This window comes from Pyxicephalus adspersus, chromosome 7 (genome assembly GCF_032062135.1).
Source record: "Pyxicephalus adspersus chromosome 7, UCB_Pads_2.0, whole genome shotgun sequence".
Lineage (NCBI taxonomy): Eukaryota > Metazoa > Chordata > Amphibia > Anura > Pyxicephalidae > Pyxicephalus > Pyxicephalus adspersus.
The window spans coordinates 48125158-48141053 of NC_092864.1; the positions used below are offsets into that span (position 1 = coordinate 48125158).

The following is a 15896-nucleotide window of genomic DNA, read 5'->3' on the forward strand; positions in this document are numbered from 1 at the left end:
TTCGTGTGAGAAATCTTGGGGGGGGGGGGGGGGGGATAACAGTATACCTCTACAGTCCACATTATCTTATATTAGGTTTGTTTGATAGCTCACTAAAACTGATCCTTTCCTTCCCAGAGCTCCTTGCTGTGCTATTGACCTGCCGTAACTCTGATATAAAGTGAGCTTCAGGAAGGTCTCAATCAGACCATGCCCAAAGGCTGAAAACTTTACAAACATGTAGCAACACCAGAGCCTAGAAGTGTTCAGCATTATAAACTATAAAAAAGGCATAAAGCAAGGCAGCCCAATACCATAGAATGGAAATTGATAGACACATATTTGAAAGTGCTTATCTCAAACAAGTGTACCACAGGAAGATAGAGGAGCTGTGACAGAGTTAGTTGACCTTACCTTGTAGGGTTCCAGTAGCACATTCTAGAATAATATGTCTGTACTGGCAAGGAAGAGCTAAAACAAGGAAAATTAAAAAAAAAAAAAACTAAATATTTGTCTTTTACAAAATATATATACCAGTTATATCCAAAACCCCAACTGTACAATCTACTGTAAAGAGAAGGACGAGATCACATTTAGAAAGAGTTTACAGAAAAGGCATCTTTCACACATAGGTGGAAATGTGTATAATAATCTCTTATCTACATATCCCATCAGGATAAACTGCATACCAGCCAACCTACTTTATTAAGACAATCAGCCTGTAAAAATATTTCTTTTAAAATAGAGGCTTGCACATTAGGTGAGTTATGAGAAGGAACATGTTGCATAATTTGTTTTTACTAAAATTATATCTTTAAATAACTTTAATATTTCATAAGATAAAAAGAAAAAAAACACCTAGCCACTGTTAGCCAAAACAGTATGGTAGAACTCATCTTGTGGTCTTTTCTTCCATTGTAACTCTAAATGAAATGTGTGGTTTTCCCATGCACACGTGACAGTTTTTTCATGACATTTTGATTTTGGCACCCAACATTGCATTATAGATGCCAAGGTAAAAGTCACATGCTCCCCATTCATGTAAGTGCCAGGTATTTCATGTTTCTTCAGCAGACCAGAAAGTGATTGCCAAATTCTGTATATAAGCCTGCCCTTTGCCTTTCCTAAAAAGACAACAATTTAAACAGAACTGATCATATCTCCATCTCTACTACTGATGTTATGATTTCACCAGATTTTCCTAGATATTAAAACCCACTACCTAGCCACATTAGCATCACATGGTGGTCGGTTCTCAGTATCACACTGCTGCTGTACCCACCTGCTGTTCACTGCTGCTGTGGCTGCGTCAGCTTGATGTAGATATACAATGGGCGGATAATATGTTGAATAATGATAGTGCTATAAAATGCTCTTCACACACAAAGCCCGCAAGAGAACAATAATGATTTTAATCTATTAACCATTCTGCTGAGATTAATTCTCTGCTCCCTCAGTGTGAGGAATTGAAAATCTGTGGGTTTTTTATACGCTAAATCACAGGCCTGCTGCAGCAATGCAGTCAGCAGCTGGAGATTTGGGGAGATAATAGGCAGGAACTTCTGCAATCCAGGCCCTTTACAATACACTTTAATGGAGCTGGGATATACTGGCATATTACCAACTAAAACCAGACAGGTGGCAACCTTACTCATTATATTTCAAATATAGATATGCAGTTCCACAGTCACTTTTAAACAATGTAGCTCTTGCTGAGTATTCATCCATGGGACCATCCATATCTGTGATTTTCAGCTTTTATGCTCATTCTAATTGTAATAATACAAGCCGAGATGGTTGTAAGTAATCAAATCAGTTGCTGGCCTACACAGGAAACACTATGATTTATTTTGATGTTGATTGGTGGCAATCAATGCGATAGCTGCTACGATAACAAGAGGCAGAAGAACAAAACAGCGCTTTTCAGAATGTTATCAGAAAGGCCTTTTTTTCTACGAGTGACAGACTGAGTAAGATTCACAAAGGGAATTGTTTGTACCTGCCTTGATTAATACCTGAACTAGCTGAATAGTATAATGACGGTACAGTAATTGCTACTATCAACTTGGGAATCAAAACATGACTAAGTGGACAATTATTTACTGCCTAAATGTTTTCTAAAATATCTTTAATATACAGCATTAGAACCATGCTTACAGGTGAATTGCCAGGAAGTTTTTTTTTACGCAGGAATAGTAAAGGAATAGAAAAGTGTTCAGCCAATAAGATTATTCTGCCATATCACTTACTATTGTTCAGCTGCTAAGATGGTGGTTCTCAACCTGGATTCTGCAGAACCATATGGTTCCTTTAGGGGTTCTTTTAGCTTCAGTTTGTGCCTTTCAGGTTAGTTTACATGACATCAATGACTTTTTTTCGTATCTATAAGGGTAACCACCTTCTTATTGGCCTTAAGAGGCATTCTTCCCTCTGACCACCAAGCTAATGGCGGATATAGTAATTATAGCAGGGGTTCCCCAAGACCTGAAAGTTATTTCAAGTGTTTCCACTTGTTATAAAGGTAAAAAAAAAGGCTGTGCTAAGGGGTTACCTAATTCATATTGCAAAAGGTAAAGTGAGGAGGAGCTATGCTCTTAGTGCGGAGGATAAGTGGAAGCCTTGCAAAATTCACTCAATTATGTTTTTATATTTATAGACCAGCGCTATATCACTTGGAGCCTGTCAAGTGGGTATCAGAGCAGTGAACCATGTGTGAAAGAATACAAAAAAAAAAATAAGCCTTGCTAAATTCAGCCAATCACTTTGCAACAATTTATTTTGTTGTTAGACCAACACCATTTCACAAAATGTTTGATTGGCTGCTGAGGGAAATAATGATGACTGAGGAGGGCTAATTGCAGTTCATTTAGAACAGGGGTGGGCAAACTTTTTTAGTCAGGGGCCACAATCTGAAAGAAAATTTGCCGGGACCGGGTGGATGGGACAGTGGGCGGGGTTATGCCATCATGACGCCACTGAACTTGACTTCATGATTGCATAACCCCGCCCACTCTCCTATCACTGACCTGAGCCTGTGATGGGAGAGTGGGTGGGTTATGTGCAGTGACAGGCCCCCCACTCTCACATCGCGAGCTCAGATCCCGGGATGTGTTCCACAGCTCTGGCCGGTACGCTCCCCCCGCGGGGTATTTCTCCTGACCCTGCTCGGGGTGGGACGGGCCAGCGACGAGGAAAACACCCAAAGGGCCAGAGAAACATCCCCATTGTGCGAATGTCCAAGTCACAAACTTCCTGTAAGAAAAAAAAGTTGGTTCCTATGAGGTTGGGGAGGATACACTTCCATCAGTGAAGCTGGGTGATCCAGCAAACCTGGAAATGAATCTGGTTGAAAACATTTACTAATAAATGGCAAATTACTTTGACAAAATCCATTCCAGGTTTGCTGGATCACCCAGCTTAACTGATGAAAGTGTATTCTCTCCAGCCTTAGAGAGCTTTAATAAATCAGGCTCAAAATGAGAAGTTTGTTTTAGGTGGTAACGTAAGGTGGTAAGGTGAAATAAGAAAAGATTCCCAAGCCACATCCTATACATTGTGCAAGATAAATGATAACTGGTAGTGGGGCCCAATCTCAGCTGGGTTCCCCTATGAGCCATTTATATTGCACTGAGCACCAAGGTTTGTGCTTACACACTTCTTACCATTTTAAAACAAGAGCAATGCATCTTTATTTTCCAAGAAATATGGGATTCTTTTCACTGTTCACCCAGATATACGTATGAGGTCATTGCCTGTTCATGCTAGTATATTCAATGCTACTAATGGTGTCTGTAATGTATCCTGCATCCTTGTGAAGGATTCTGAAGCTGGTAAATAACAATAACTATAAATCTAGAGCTTCCAAGTAATCAAAAAATACCCATAGCAAGAACCTGTTTGTGAGTCGGGTGAGAACTTGCACACTAAAGCCCTGTACAGATGTCACATAGACATCAGATCACTGTTGCTAGAAAATTATCTTTTATGATCCTTTCCAGTGACAGATGAATGTACAAACGCTGTACACTCAGCTCTCTTCTATGAAGAGAGTAGTGGAGAGGACGAGCAAGCGGCACCCTACTCTGCTCCTTAGGAAAGCACAGCAGTCTTTCCTAATCGGGTAACTGTTGTACATGTTAGATTTTTTACCCAAGATATGAATTCATCTCGTGTGACGATCATCTGCCATTTTCACCACCAGTTCCACGGGGGACTTCTGTGGAGACAGGGATCCTCACTGTGTGTGCAGGAGTTACATTATCCCCAGCACACAGACCCGAGCTCTAAGCTACATGGCGCATGTGGCACGTAGTTTAGAGCTTAAACAAAAAGCCACCAGGAGCCGGTGACGGAGTTTTTTCACTAAGTGGTTTTAAAAAGAGCAATTTTGCCCTGAAGTATAGACATGGATTGACAAGGTTTTTGCTATTTTTAACCAAAGTGGATTTTATTTGGTCAAAATCTTGTCTGGTTGAAATTCCAGGAAATCTACAATGTAAATTAGCATCCCCTCCATGCATCACTGGAACATTAAAGGTAAACCCTAAGAGGCCTATAGCACAGCAAATACTGATGCAGAGCCATAGACACACAGGGCCTAATTTATTAAAGCTGTCCAAGGCTGGGGAGAATACACTTTCATCAGTGAAGCTGGGTGATCCAGCAAACCTGGAATGGATTTAAATTATTTGCTAACAAATAGCAAATACCTTAAGAAAGCCATTCCAGGTTTGCTAGATCACCAAGCTTCACTGATGAAAGTGTATTCTCTCCAGCCTTGGACAGCTTTAATAAATTAGGCCCAATTCAGGAGTGCCAAACGAGCTCATTAGGCAGAACAGGAAGAGAAATAGTGGGGAGTTTTTTCTTCCTTCAAATGCTTTTACTTGCCCAAGATGAAATTAGAAATGTTTGTGGAAAGTCACTTTCAGATTTATTTTGCCTTTTGACACGTGGGTGATCTGAAAGTTTATAATAATAATAAGCCTATTCATTTATAAATTATTTAAAACATTGCTGTAGGACCATGTCACATTTCCTTTTTTAATGTTTACATGTATTGAAGGTTTTGATGAGATAAAGTACAAACAATAAATAAATATAACAGATCAGGCCATAAAAATACAACAATGTAACAGTAATATGCATACAGAAATGACGTGCTACAGTAGGAATTCAAATGAAAGTATTAAAGTAATGTTAAGCATCCTAACTAATCATACTATTTACAGTAAAATGTCTTCCTCCAGAGTAATACCCTCATATTTATAGTTACAAGATTCCCATACAAAAAAACCACTATCATTGTAATTGACCTGATACAAACAGGAAATCAACAGAAGAAGACATTCAAAGAAAAAGAAGAGAGAACAGAGGAAGGTGGCAGTGCAGTGCTACCTGGACCTTTCATATTTGAATGGTAGCGATTTAAGGGGCACAGGTTAAAACTGATCCCATGCAGACCAAATCTTTTGATACTTATCTAAACCATCATAAATTCTGTCTATCAGCGAGTCCATTAATTTGTTGAATTTATTGATACAAATCTATTTTCATAGTACAAGGCGAGTACAAAGACTTATGTCAGCATATTTCTGATAGCCATCCAAATTCTACGGCAGCTTTATGCTTTCTGTAAAAAGCCCAATGATGGTAACACTGGATACATCTTGTATAAACACGCTTATCACAATATTAACCCTTGTCAATCTGCTGAATATGTTTCCTATTTATCCTGCTTTTGCTCTGTTAGGTAATAAAAATATATCTGTAATGAATACAATTTACTGTCATATGCAGCAATCATTTTGAATAGTACATCCCAATTATTTTTTTCAACAAGTTTATAAGTATGCTAAAATTGATGGAGTCTTTATGTATTTATGGTAAATTTTACAAAACATATGAACAGGACTTTAATATATTCCAGAAAAAGATAGGACATGCTTTCCATGTAACGAGAACATTCATTATAGGACTTCAAATGGAAATAGCCTTATGCTTTTCTTGCAGACAATAAATAGTTCCTCCTGTAAGATATTTCATCCTTTTCAGCTCAGAGATACAACATAACAATACTTAGTGATTTGATCAGAATTTTCTTCCCCCAACATGTTGTGCGGTGCTGTAATTAAATTGAATACTTAAGCTTAAGGTTTATGTCAGGGGAAAATACATTAACACAGAACTAATATAAAGACATGACAAATCTGCTATTATATTGCAGTGTGTGTTTTATGAGTTTGAGATCTAGAGGATGGGGGTTGGTGGGCTTAATGTACAATTGAAATATTTAACCTTGGAGACAAAAAAATAAATTCTGGTGCAAAAAAATCAGTATTTAGTGTTCTGAAAGGGGTTGGGTAGGTAATCGGTAAGAGATTAGTTTTATTAGGTAAATCTTGCAGTGGTAGATAGAATCAAATGAAAAAAGTGAATCCTAAATGAGTAACTGTTGTCCAGTTTTTTTTGCTCCCATTAAATGCAAGTTCCTATCACCGCTGCATGCCGGGAAGCGGCCATCCTCACCAATGACCCTACAGCTGAATCATGTCCGTGGTGTTCCTTACAGTGATGATGTAATATAACTCCTGTGCTTGCAAAGAGGTTATATTATCCCCAATGACTGGCTCAATATGCAATGGTGCACATTTAGAAACCAAGCTCAAAAGCAAAAAATGCTTTTTGTGGCACCAGACCAGTCTTTTCTTGAAACCAGCTCAAAAAGTCACCAGCTCTAACCCCTAATGGCTTTGTTTTTTCAGTTTAGGTCTGCATTTAGTCTGCTTTAAGTCTACTTTTAGGAGGGTTTTAACAGCATGGGCAATGCTAAAAATCCAGGCAGCATTGGGTGGCGCTCCTTGTGTCCAGGTGCTGAAGGACAAGCTACAAGCATGTGAATCTGTAGTGATACCAATGATAGCTGCGCCCCCTTAAACATTTTTTACCCCACTGCGGTGCAAACAAAACATGAAAGGTGACAACTCTGCTCTGAACTAAGGAGCCAGTGCAGCATCCTTGCAATGCCACCCCCGGAAGCTGTGTTAGGTGGACTTTACTGGGGAATCAACAAATATTTGTGGCACTTTGCTGGGGGAATTATAGACAACTGTAAATGCAGAGAAACTAAGTGCTAATGCACACATTGGTATTACCAGACATGCACACAAATTGCACATACTGTGTCCCAGCCATTTGTTTATCTAAATCCTTAGTTCTCAATACTTAAAGCATTATTCCAGCCAATTTCCATAAAAAGCATAAATCCAGCCAATAAGAAATCTCTCCATCAGGGATGTAAACAAGAACAAAAGTTCTAGCAGAGTGAAAGAAGTGTTAAAACTTCTGTTTTCCTGTTGTTCCATGTGTTCCCCAAGAAATTTCCCCCAGAATGATGTCAGAAGCCGCCCACTCTCCCATCGCAGATCTGAGTGTGTGATGGGAGAGTGGGAGGGCTGTGTCCATACGGAGGACATGATCAGCATGGTCAGGAGAAGGCACCTACTGGGGGGCGCACCAGCCATAACCACAGACCACCAAAATTTTCTTGTGGACCACCAGTTGGGGACCATGCCCCAGAAGGTCACAAAGAGAAAAAAAGAACCTGATAGATAATATAAAGGTGGGCAGCAGGTCCAGGACCTGTCATCCCTACCTACTTGGTAAGCACTGATCTCCATTGCCATTGCGGACTTCTGTGAAAACTGCCATCCTCTTCAGACATTGAATGGCACCGCCAAACACAGAGCCCAGCTCTACACTTCAAGTTGCATGGGCAGTGTAGAGCTTAAAATAAAAATGGCCACCATGAGCCATAACATTATTTTTTGTACATGTAATTTCTATCAAATAGTACTACCTCCTGGTGGCTTTCTGTTTTCTGAGTTTAGGTCCACTTTACCTTTCACTCGGTCTATTCAAACAATAAATATTTTAGCTGGAGTTAGATTTTACTGACTAACAAACATATGCACATGAAGCCTGTGTCCTTACATGAAATAATTAGTCCTATCTTCTGTCGTAATGGCACAAAAGGAAGAGATGAAGAATTATCTTCAGTGGCGCACAAATGGCAATAATATACCCAAAAAAGTCCTAACCTTTCCCTTCCTATATAAGAGTAACAAAGTCACACTGTAAACGTTTTTTTATATTAACAACATATACTGGTTTGAACTGTTGCAAACCAGTCCAAAGCATATTTACTAAAATTATACAAGGCTTTTTTTAAGGTTTTTACATCCAAAACAAGACTCATCAAGAAAGCATCTGCAAAGCCACAAAGAGAATTTTCTTGTAATAACTACTGCGCTTAAAAAAAAAAATAGTTTAGTAGATGTTCAAGGCCTCATGAATACATGATATTTTTCATAAACTTTTCTGTTGAGCATTTTGTAAAGAGGATAATGAAATACAAATTTAGTGCCAGTGTGTGCAACTTAATAACACTTTCTTGTGTGCTGTTGTATAGATCCACAATTACATCAAATTGTGCACAAATAAACAGCTGGCGGTTTGTATTTAGAAGAAACATCTTGCGCATTATCCCTGCTACACGAGGTTGTCTAATAAGAAGAGCCTAGCTATTTCTTCATTAAAGCAGAATACAATTTGATCACAATTTTATTGTTTCTAAATAGAAACCTAAAAAGGTTCTTTGGGATTACTTATACAAGCTGTTGAAATTAAGTGTTCTTCAATTGTACAACAGTAACCACTAAATGATAAAATGGTGCCCTCTTTTGCAGATATTCATTTCGAGCTATAATTTTGGAGGGTTTATTAGAACTAAAATAACCTCACAGCAAAATAACAATCCCATATTTCATTTTAAAGGAACTCTGAAACATACTGCATGTTATCTCTAATTAACAGAGTTTGGGACAGAGAAAAATCAAAAGTTCTGCTGTTTGTTTTATTTCCAGCTTTTTCACTGACGCTAGAGTAATTTCTGCCAAATGATCATCCGAATATTGCTGGTGCTTAGGTTTTAGGGTTTTACCATCAAAACAAAATTATTAACATTGGAATTAATATCTCTGTTAATTATCCTTTAGTTGTCAAGCAGTAGGAAGTGGCAGCGTTGTTGCATGTTTATTTGGGCACTACATGTATCATTCAGGGGAGGTTTGCTGCCTCTGCTGCCTTTCTAGACGTGGATTAGTGGTGCTTGCTTTAAACGCTTGTGCAAGCATTTTTAAGTATTGCAAGTGTTTTTTACAAGTTGTTTCAATACAAAAAAAATGGCAAAATCAAAAAATAGAGCAGCCACCTTGATTTTTCCATCCCCTTGTAGGCATCTGCACAGCAAACAATTCTCACTTACTTATTCAGGTTGCAAATGAAATCACTCAAACTCACCCTCCATTTATTATTTCACTCACTGGGAATCGGGCAGTGGGATCCTTGCTCTCGGTGACCTGTCACAAATTAAGGCAAATAGAATTAAAATCCATCTTTTATTTCTTCCAGTAAAACACAGCAGAGCCTCTATTCAAAAAAAGATTTTCAGGGGGGAGAATCAACCATTGCCAATGAAACATATAAACCTGGAAGATACTCCACCAGGGAATATTTGATTCCCTGCTTTATAAATAGAGCCCCAAGAGTCTTGTGCAATTCTTTGTTCTGCAGCCTGCACCACCAAAATCCACTGTACTGATGACACATACTAAAAGATTTTCAGATTCCTAGTCCATAACATTATGCCATTTGTCATCTGGCAGAGAAAACCAGATCACCAAGATATCACCATCATTATTTAGTTTTTCTCTTTAATATGGTCATACATTCATTTTGTCCCTAGCAGCCTGCACGTTGGTTTTGCTGCTTACATTCCACATGTGCCAAGGATAATTTCTGGGGGAGCCAATTAACTAAATGCATGTTTTTAGAGGCTTACGCAAAACCAGACTGTCCAGAGGACATGAGGAGAACATGCAAAATCAGGTCATAGGCCAGCACTGCAGAGGTGACCGTGTTAGCCACAAAGCCTTCTATGCTGTCTACCAAAACTTCATGTCAAGTTTAGTGGTCCAAGCAGAATATTAGGTACGCATCATTTGTTTGCCTAGCAAGAGGGCACAGTCTCATGATTAAAGCTAAAAATGTTTGTGCTTGTTGTGTTAACTCTAGAATAACTGTAAAGATTGGAATGTCCACAGCCTGGCCAATAAAAGTATCCCCTACTCTAATAATAATGTCACCCCCTAACCAATTTCTAAAACAATCCATTTAGTCTTACTAGTTATTAAAAATAATTATTATCCTAACCACTACTCCTTCACCCCAGTCTAAAACAAAACCCCAAACCTGACTTTTTAACAGTTTTAACAATATATGTAAGGGTGGCTATCCCTTTAATATCATGCAAAAATTTGCGTAAAAAGTTTTTTTTGGGGGGAAAGATCTCTCTCCTTCCGTTTTACCGCCACAGTAGTATTGACTAAAGGGGAAACCAGCAGCCCCCTTGGATACTTGCATCATATATACCAAGAGGCTGTGGGCTGCTCCTTCTGTACGTGAGATCAGTACTATTTTCTTTTACAGCTGCAGGAAGACATGTCACCCGATCTTGTGCAAGTTTGGATGACATGCATGAACGTTACAGTGAGTGTCATAAAGAAAAGGAACTGAGCCAGAGCAGAACTCACTGGGTTAAGTTTGTGGACAGATTTAAGGCTTGCCATTGGTGAAGATAACTGAATATTTTTTTCTCTAAAGATTTTTCGAAAGTGTTTGCATGGGTGAAAGTCCTCCCACATTGTGAAAACATATAGTTAGGTTAATTAGGCTCCTTTCAAAAATTGTCCTTAGACTGTTAATGACATATGACTATGATAGGGACATTAGATTGTGAGCCCCCTTTGAGGGACAGCTAGTGACATGACTATGGACTTTGTACAGCGCTGCCTAATATGTTGGTACTATATAAATACAAGTTGATAATAAAAATAAAAGTTAAGCCAATACCTACAATGAGAACTTATCACTAAATCCTATTCAACTCCCTAAATCTCATTCTGAAGCCTAAATCTGATTTAACGAACATACAGTAACAACTTAAATCAAACCTGTGTTTTGTCTGTTCAGGGCAAAACAACAAGTGCTTGTTCCCCTCCACCCGTCCCCACCATAATTTTACACTTCTTGACTCCCCTAGTGCTCCTTTCATAGCAAGGAGCCAAATAAAATACCGGATAATCCTATATATAAGGCAACATTTCATATTAATATTGCTCTGTAAATTAAAATTAGGAATGTGGTTGGTTAACAATGTCGTTGTTTATTGTGATTACATCACTATAATCCATACATTACCTTTGGATTATTCTGGTGATAAAAAAGGTTATTTTCTTTCTTTTTTTTTTATCTTCGTGACATATTACAAAATGTTTTTTTTTTAATTGTTAAAGTGGAACTAAAGTGAAAATAAAAAAATCACACTTATCTTTAGTCCCGCAGATCCTCGATGGCGCTGGACCTTCCCTAAATCCGGTCCCCCGTCATCCTAGAATTCTTCTTTGTCCCGGCGCTAAACAAGCGGCGGGTGCCACCATCTTTGTTCTTCTGATCTGGTCTTCTTGCTATGTCACCTGATCTCACACTGCTGCCTGCTGTAAAAGGGGGAAAAAAGAGAATAGATCTCACTGCGCATGCATGAGCTCAACATCTCTTTCCCCACAGTAGAAAAAAAAATCCCTTTCTGCACAGCAGCCCGAGCCTTCCGGGGATGCATGACGTGGGTATCCCGGGAGGCTTTGCGCTCCAATTCAGTCTTGATCGCCGTAGGCGGTGCTGCACCTTTTTTTTTTTTTTAAAGAACTTATATTTTTACTTGACATATAATGGTTGTTAACCCTTTTATGTAAAGTAAAAATGTTGAGTTTAGGTATACTTTAAGTATGTGTTTTCATGGTATGCGAGTACTATACTACTGTGCTTATTTATTTAATTCTATGAATGTGTATGGGGTACACATACACCCCTATATTCATTCTACTAGTACGGGGAATAGATATTTGAAAAGCTCCATTATCTAAAGGGCTTTCAGGCTCAACAAACTCCCCTCACCCACCCACCAAAAACAAAACACACACAAAGGAATCCTGACTAAACCTAATGTATGTTCAATGGATCCAATGAACAGCAAATATTCAGGATTTGAAGACTCAGACCTATGGTAAACTCTATCTGGAACCTCCTCCCCACTGCTTTGTTCTAACAGTCAATGGAACCCAACAAATGAACTGTTTACTGTACACCTTTGCTCAAACATTCTGCAGGAAAACACCAAAATATGAATTTAGAAATATTATGTATCTTCACTTCAGATAATCGTGCCTAAAATGTTAAACAGACATTTTACAATTCCGAGGCATTGCTATGTAATCTTTATCCCTTAAAATCATTGCTGGCTAAGCCTGGCGCTTGTAACTTTGGCATTGTTGTTACAACTCCAGCTACCTGTGGAGCCTGACAGAATTTCCATGTGAAGAGGCAATCTGCATACTAATTCCTTGTTTGCATGTAAATATCTGGGCTGGGGAAAAAATCCCTTTACTATTGCACATCCTACAAGGGTGTCATCAGTTAAACATTGGAATTCAACTGCATTAGCAACAACTTCCTAAATAAAAAAACACTCATTTAAAATGTTAAATAACACACTTGTTTGACAAAAAATATCCTTTTCAAAATACCCTTTTGTTGGGGACACAGGTTGGGCTATTGGTATTTGCAGCAACCCAATTTGGTTAACAAAATCTATAGGTGGGCATCAGCATTACTTTGCTTTCTTTTCTTTCTTTTTTGGAACAGAGTGAAAGCACCAAGACATGTGAATGTGTAGATAAAAACAAGCTGATATATTAATTTAGAAAAATATATCCTATTAGAAAAAAAATAATTAAATTATATATTGAAGACACAGAGAAGCAAATTCATACAAATGAATTATATCTCCCATGTAATAAATATGATTCAAAGTGAACATATATGTAAATGTTTAACTGAAATGTGTACATTTATCATTATCTGCAAGGTCTGGTCTGAATGTTCTTCCCTTGTTTACATAGGTTTCCCCCAGGTACATATTATGTCAGTGCTAAACAAATATATATATATATATATATATATATATACATACACAGACAATACAAAGTTGTGCAGGGTCCCAGCCTACGCCATGTAATGTGCATTTCCTGTATCTTTCTATGGTCTGTATTATTGATCTCTGTATACCTCCTGCACACATTAGTGAACTTGCTTTCACCTTGAGAGGATTCACATTCCACAAGAGGAATCAGTCTGATCTGTAGGGCTTGGCCTTCCCATTTCCCTGCAGCTGTAATAAATTTAGATTTGGCGCCAGTGACTTTGTTGAGGAAGAGATTGTAGTCGTGTTATAGGCCTGGCAGCACAGCATAGTATCAGTACTTAGGAGGAGTATTATTATTATTATTATTATTATTAATAATAATAATCAGGATTTATATAGCGTCAACATATTACACATATTATTTAGTACATTTAATAGGGGTTGCAAATGACAGACAGGTACAGACAGTGACACAGGAGGAGGAGAGGACCCTGATCACCTCGATAATAAGGTATTACTAAGGTATTGATCACCTTGTACTCAGATCTACCTGTCAATCATTTTATTGATCACTGATACCATGTGACTTTCCCACATTCGGCACATGGAGAGCGCGCCTGGAAGGCCTGGCCACGGTCTAACTATATGACATATAACATACAGAACATGTTCTATTTTTTACATGACACACTGACAATCATGTAGTGATCAATCAGAAATGAGTTGTGTTCTTGTGGCTGGTGATTTTATCACTATAATGTCTGGTGTTTTCTTCTCAGGTTAGGAGTTAGCATTAGTATAATACTACAGACAAAATGTTTGCCATGCGTGATCACCAACAACAGCTAAGGGCCACTATTTTTTTTTTTTTTTTATTGAGGGGGGCATCCAGTTTGTTTTTCTCTCTCTTTAGAACAGAATGATAATATTACAGGGCTCTTTTTTAAAGTTATTATTATTATTAGTTCAGACAGAAGATGAGGTTGTGGTGCAGTTCTGGCTTCCACATGCCTATGAACCACACCTGAGTTTGAGATATACGTATCACCCATAGTGAATGTATAGGGGCAGTTAGTGAGCATTTTTTTACCGGCTGCTGTGAAATGTTAAATTGTGATACATTAAGAAGAAGCAGCGGATAGGGCATGCCAGCATCTTGCACCTGTCAGGGGCCATCCATGAACTTTTAATGTCACCCTGCTTATGGCATGTTCAGATGAGCGATATTTTACCGTGATGTTCACTGCTCTCATCGCCGTACTGCCAGCACTTGGAGTAATAACAGGCAGCAACCCCTGGGATTTTTGAGGCATCTGCAAATATCTCTGCAAAATACTATCAGAACAATGATTTTTTATTTTGTTTGAAATTGCAACTACTTGAAAAAAAAAAAGCTCCTGCGTTTGAACGTCTGCATGAGTGGTTATGTGCGGTTCCAATTTAATGCTATGGAAGCAACACGCCGTCCCTGGAAGCTGCATGTAGCATTGGAAAAAAAACGCACTGCAACGCTCCAGCCTGTTATAGGATACAAATCTGACCCACGCGGCTAATAAATACCACTAATGTGAACATGGCCTGTTGCAGGAAATGATCACTAACAAATTTGTGTGTATATTTGAGTCATCTCATCAGATTGTATTTAGCTACAACTGTAATTTGTAGCTAAGCTATGTTGCCCAACCCTAATCACTAAAATATTGAGCTACAAATAGATATTAAATAATCATAATTAAAAAAAAACTATACTAAAAAAGACTTACATACAAATAGCATGAACACATGAGCAGATTGCATAGCCCCAAGGCTGCTGTGCAAAGATGGGCGGGGCGATGTGGGGAGTGGGCGTGTACAGGAATGTTGTTCAAAGCAGAGCGCAGTTTGTGAGGCTCGGGAAGGACAGCCCTCCTCCTGTCCCTGCCCCCACAACAAACTTTTTCGCGCGGAAACTTTCGCGGGAAATCAGAGTACTTGATTACACAGCTGTGTGTACATCGCCTCCGCTCATCATGGATCCCTTCAAGCTGCAGGTGAGTTTATTAAATTACTAACCTGACCAGGGCATTATATTGCAGCAGGTGACACGCATTCCCCGTTGTATCCATGCATTTGGATCTGCAGTCTGTGATGATGTATTGTGGTAGCGGCTCCGTCCTTTGCAACCATTAAGGGTTAATTGCTGTAATCGTGCAACTAGAGATTGCTCCCGAGGGACAACTGCAAAAGTTTCCACATATAGAAAATTGCTTTGCTATGCAGGTGTAAAAGACCGGGCTAATAGATTCACTACCTTCTATCCTGTGTATGGCTGCGGCTCTGCGTCATTCTATTGCATTATTACATGCTGCAGATATTTGGGATAGTTGTCTTGTGTTTTTGTTTAAAAAGCCAGGCAATCTGTGGCTTGGCAGCCAATGAGGAACTAGAAGTCCCAGCCAGCCATGCACGGGTGAGCGGTGATGGAGGGCGCTGATCGGTGTACCGGGGCCATGAAAACACCGCGAGTTACCCACGTGGTCCCTGTGCAGCCCGGACAAAGCTTCCACGTGACTGAGGGAAGCGCGCGAATCCAGCCAGCAGTGCTGTGAGGGGGTGTGAGCCGAGCTATACACATAACATCAGTGCAATGCTCACACTGTATTCACATCACTGTGCTTGGATAAAGTAGATAAAATATACCTAAACAAGTGTTACTCGGGTTCATTTTCATTGTGCTATATCAAATGCTGGTATTCTTCCCACTGGCCAGCTATATAGGAGGCATTCTTCCCACTGGCCAGCTATATAGGAGGCATTCTTCCCACTGGCCAGCTATATA

The 15896-nt window shown here is 39.0% G+C and overlaps 1 protein-coding gene and 1 long non-coding RNA gene across 3 annotated transcripts in view; one reads left to right on the top strand and one right to left on the bottom strand.

Annotated features, from left to right (window-relative positions):
- LOC140335603 (uncharacterized) overlaps positions 1-15585 on the bottom strand; it is a 40394-nt gene extending 24809 nt beyond the window's left edge. The window contains exons 1-4 of one of the 2 annotated variants that reach the window (XR_011921732.1): positions 15369-15585; positions 15131-15295; positions 9340-9398; positions 394-450 (exon numbers count right to left, since the gene is read on the bottom strand). This is a non-coding gene — a long non-coding RNA (uncharacterized lncRNA). Of the gene's footprint in view, positions 1-393; positions 451-9339; positions 9399-14841; positions 14901-15130; positions 15296-15368 lie in introns of those variants that run through there. The other variant, XR_011921733.1, reaches the window with a different exon arrangement.
- CDCA7 (cell division cycle associated 7) overlaps positions 14980-15896 on the top strand; it is an 11985-nt gene continuing 11068 nt past the window's right edge. Inside the window, exon 1 of the mRNA XM_072418351.1 lies at positions 14980-15108. Coding sequence (XP_072274452.1) covers positions 15088-15108 — 21 coding nt within the window. The 5' untranslated portion in view covers positions 14980-15087. The remainder of the gene's footprint in view (positions 15109-15896) is intronic.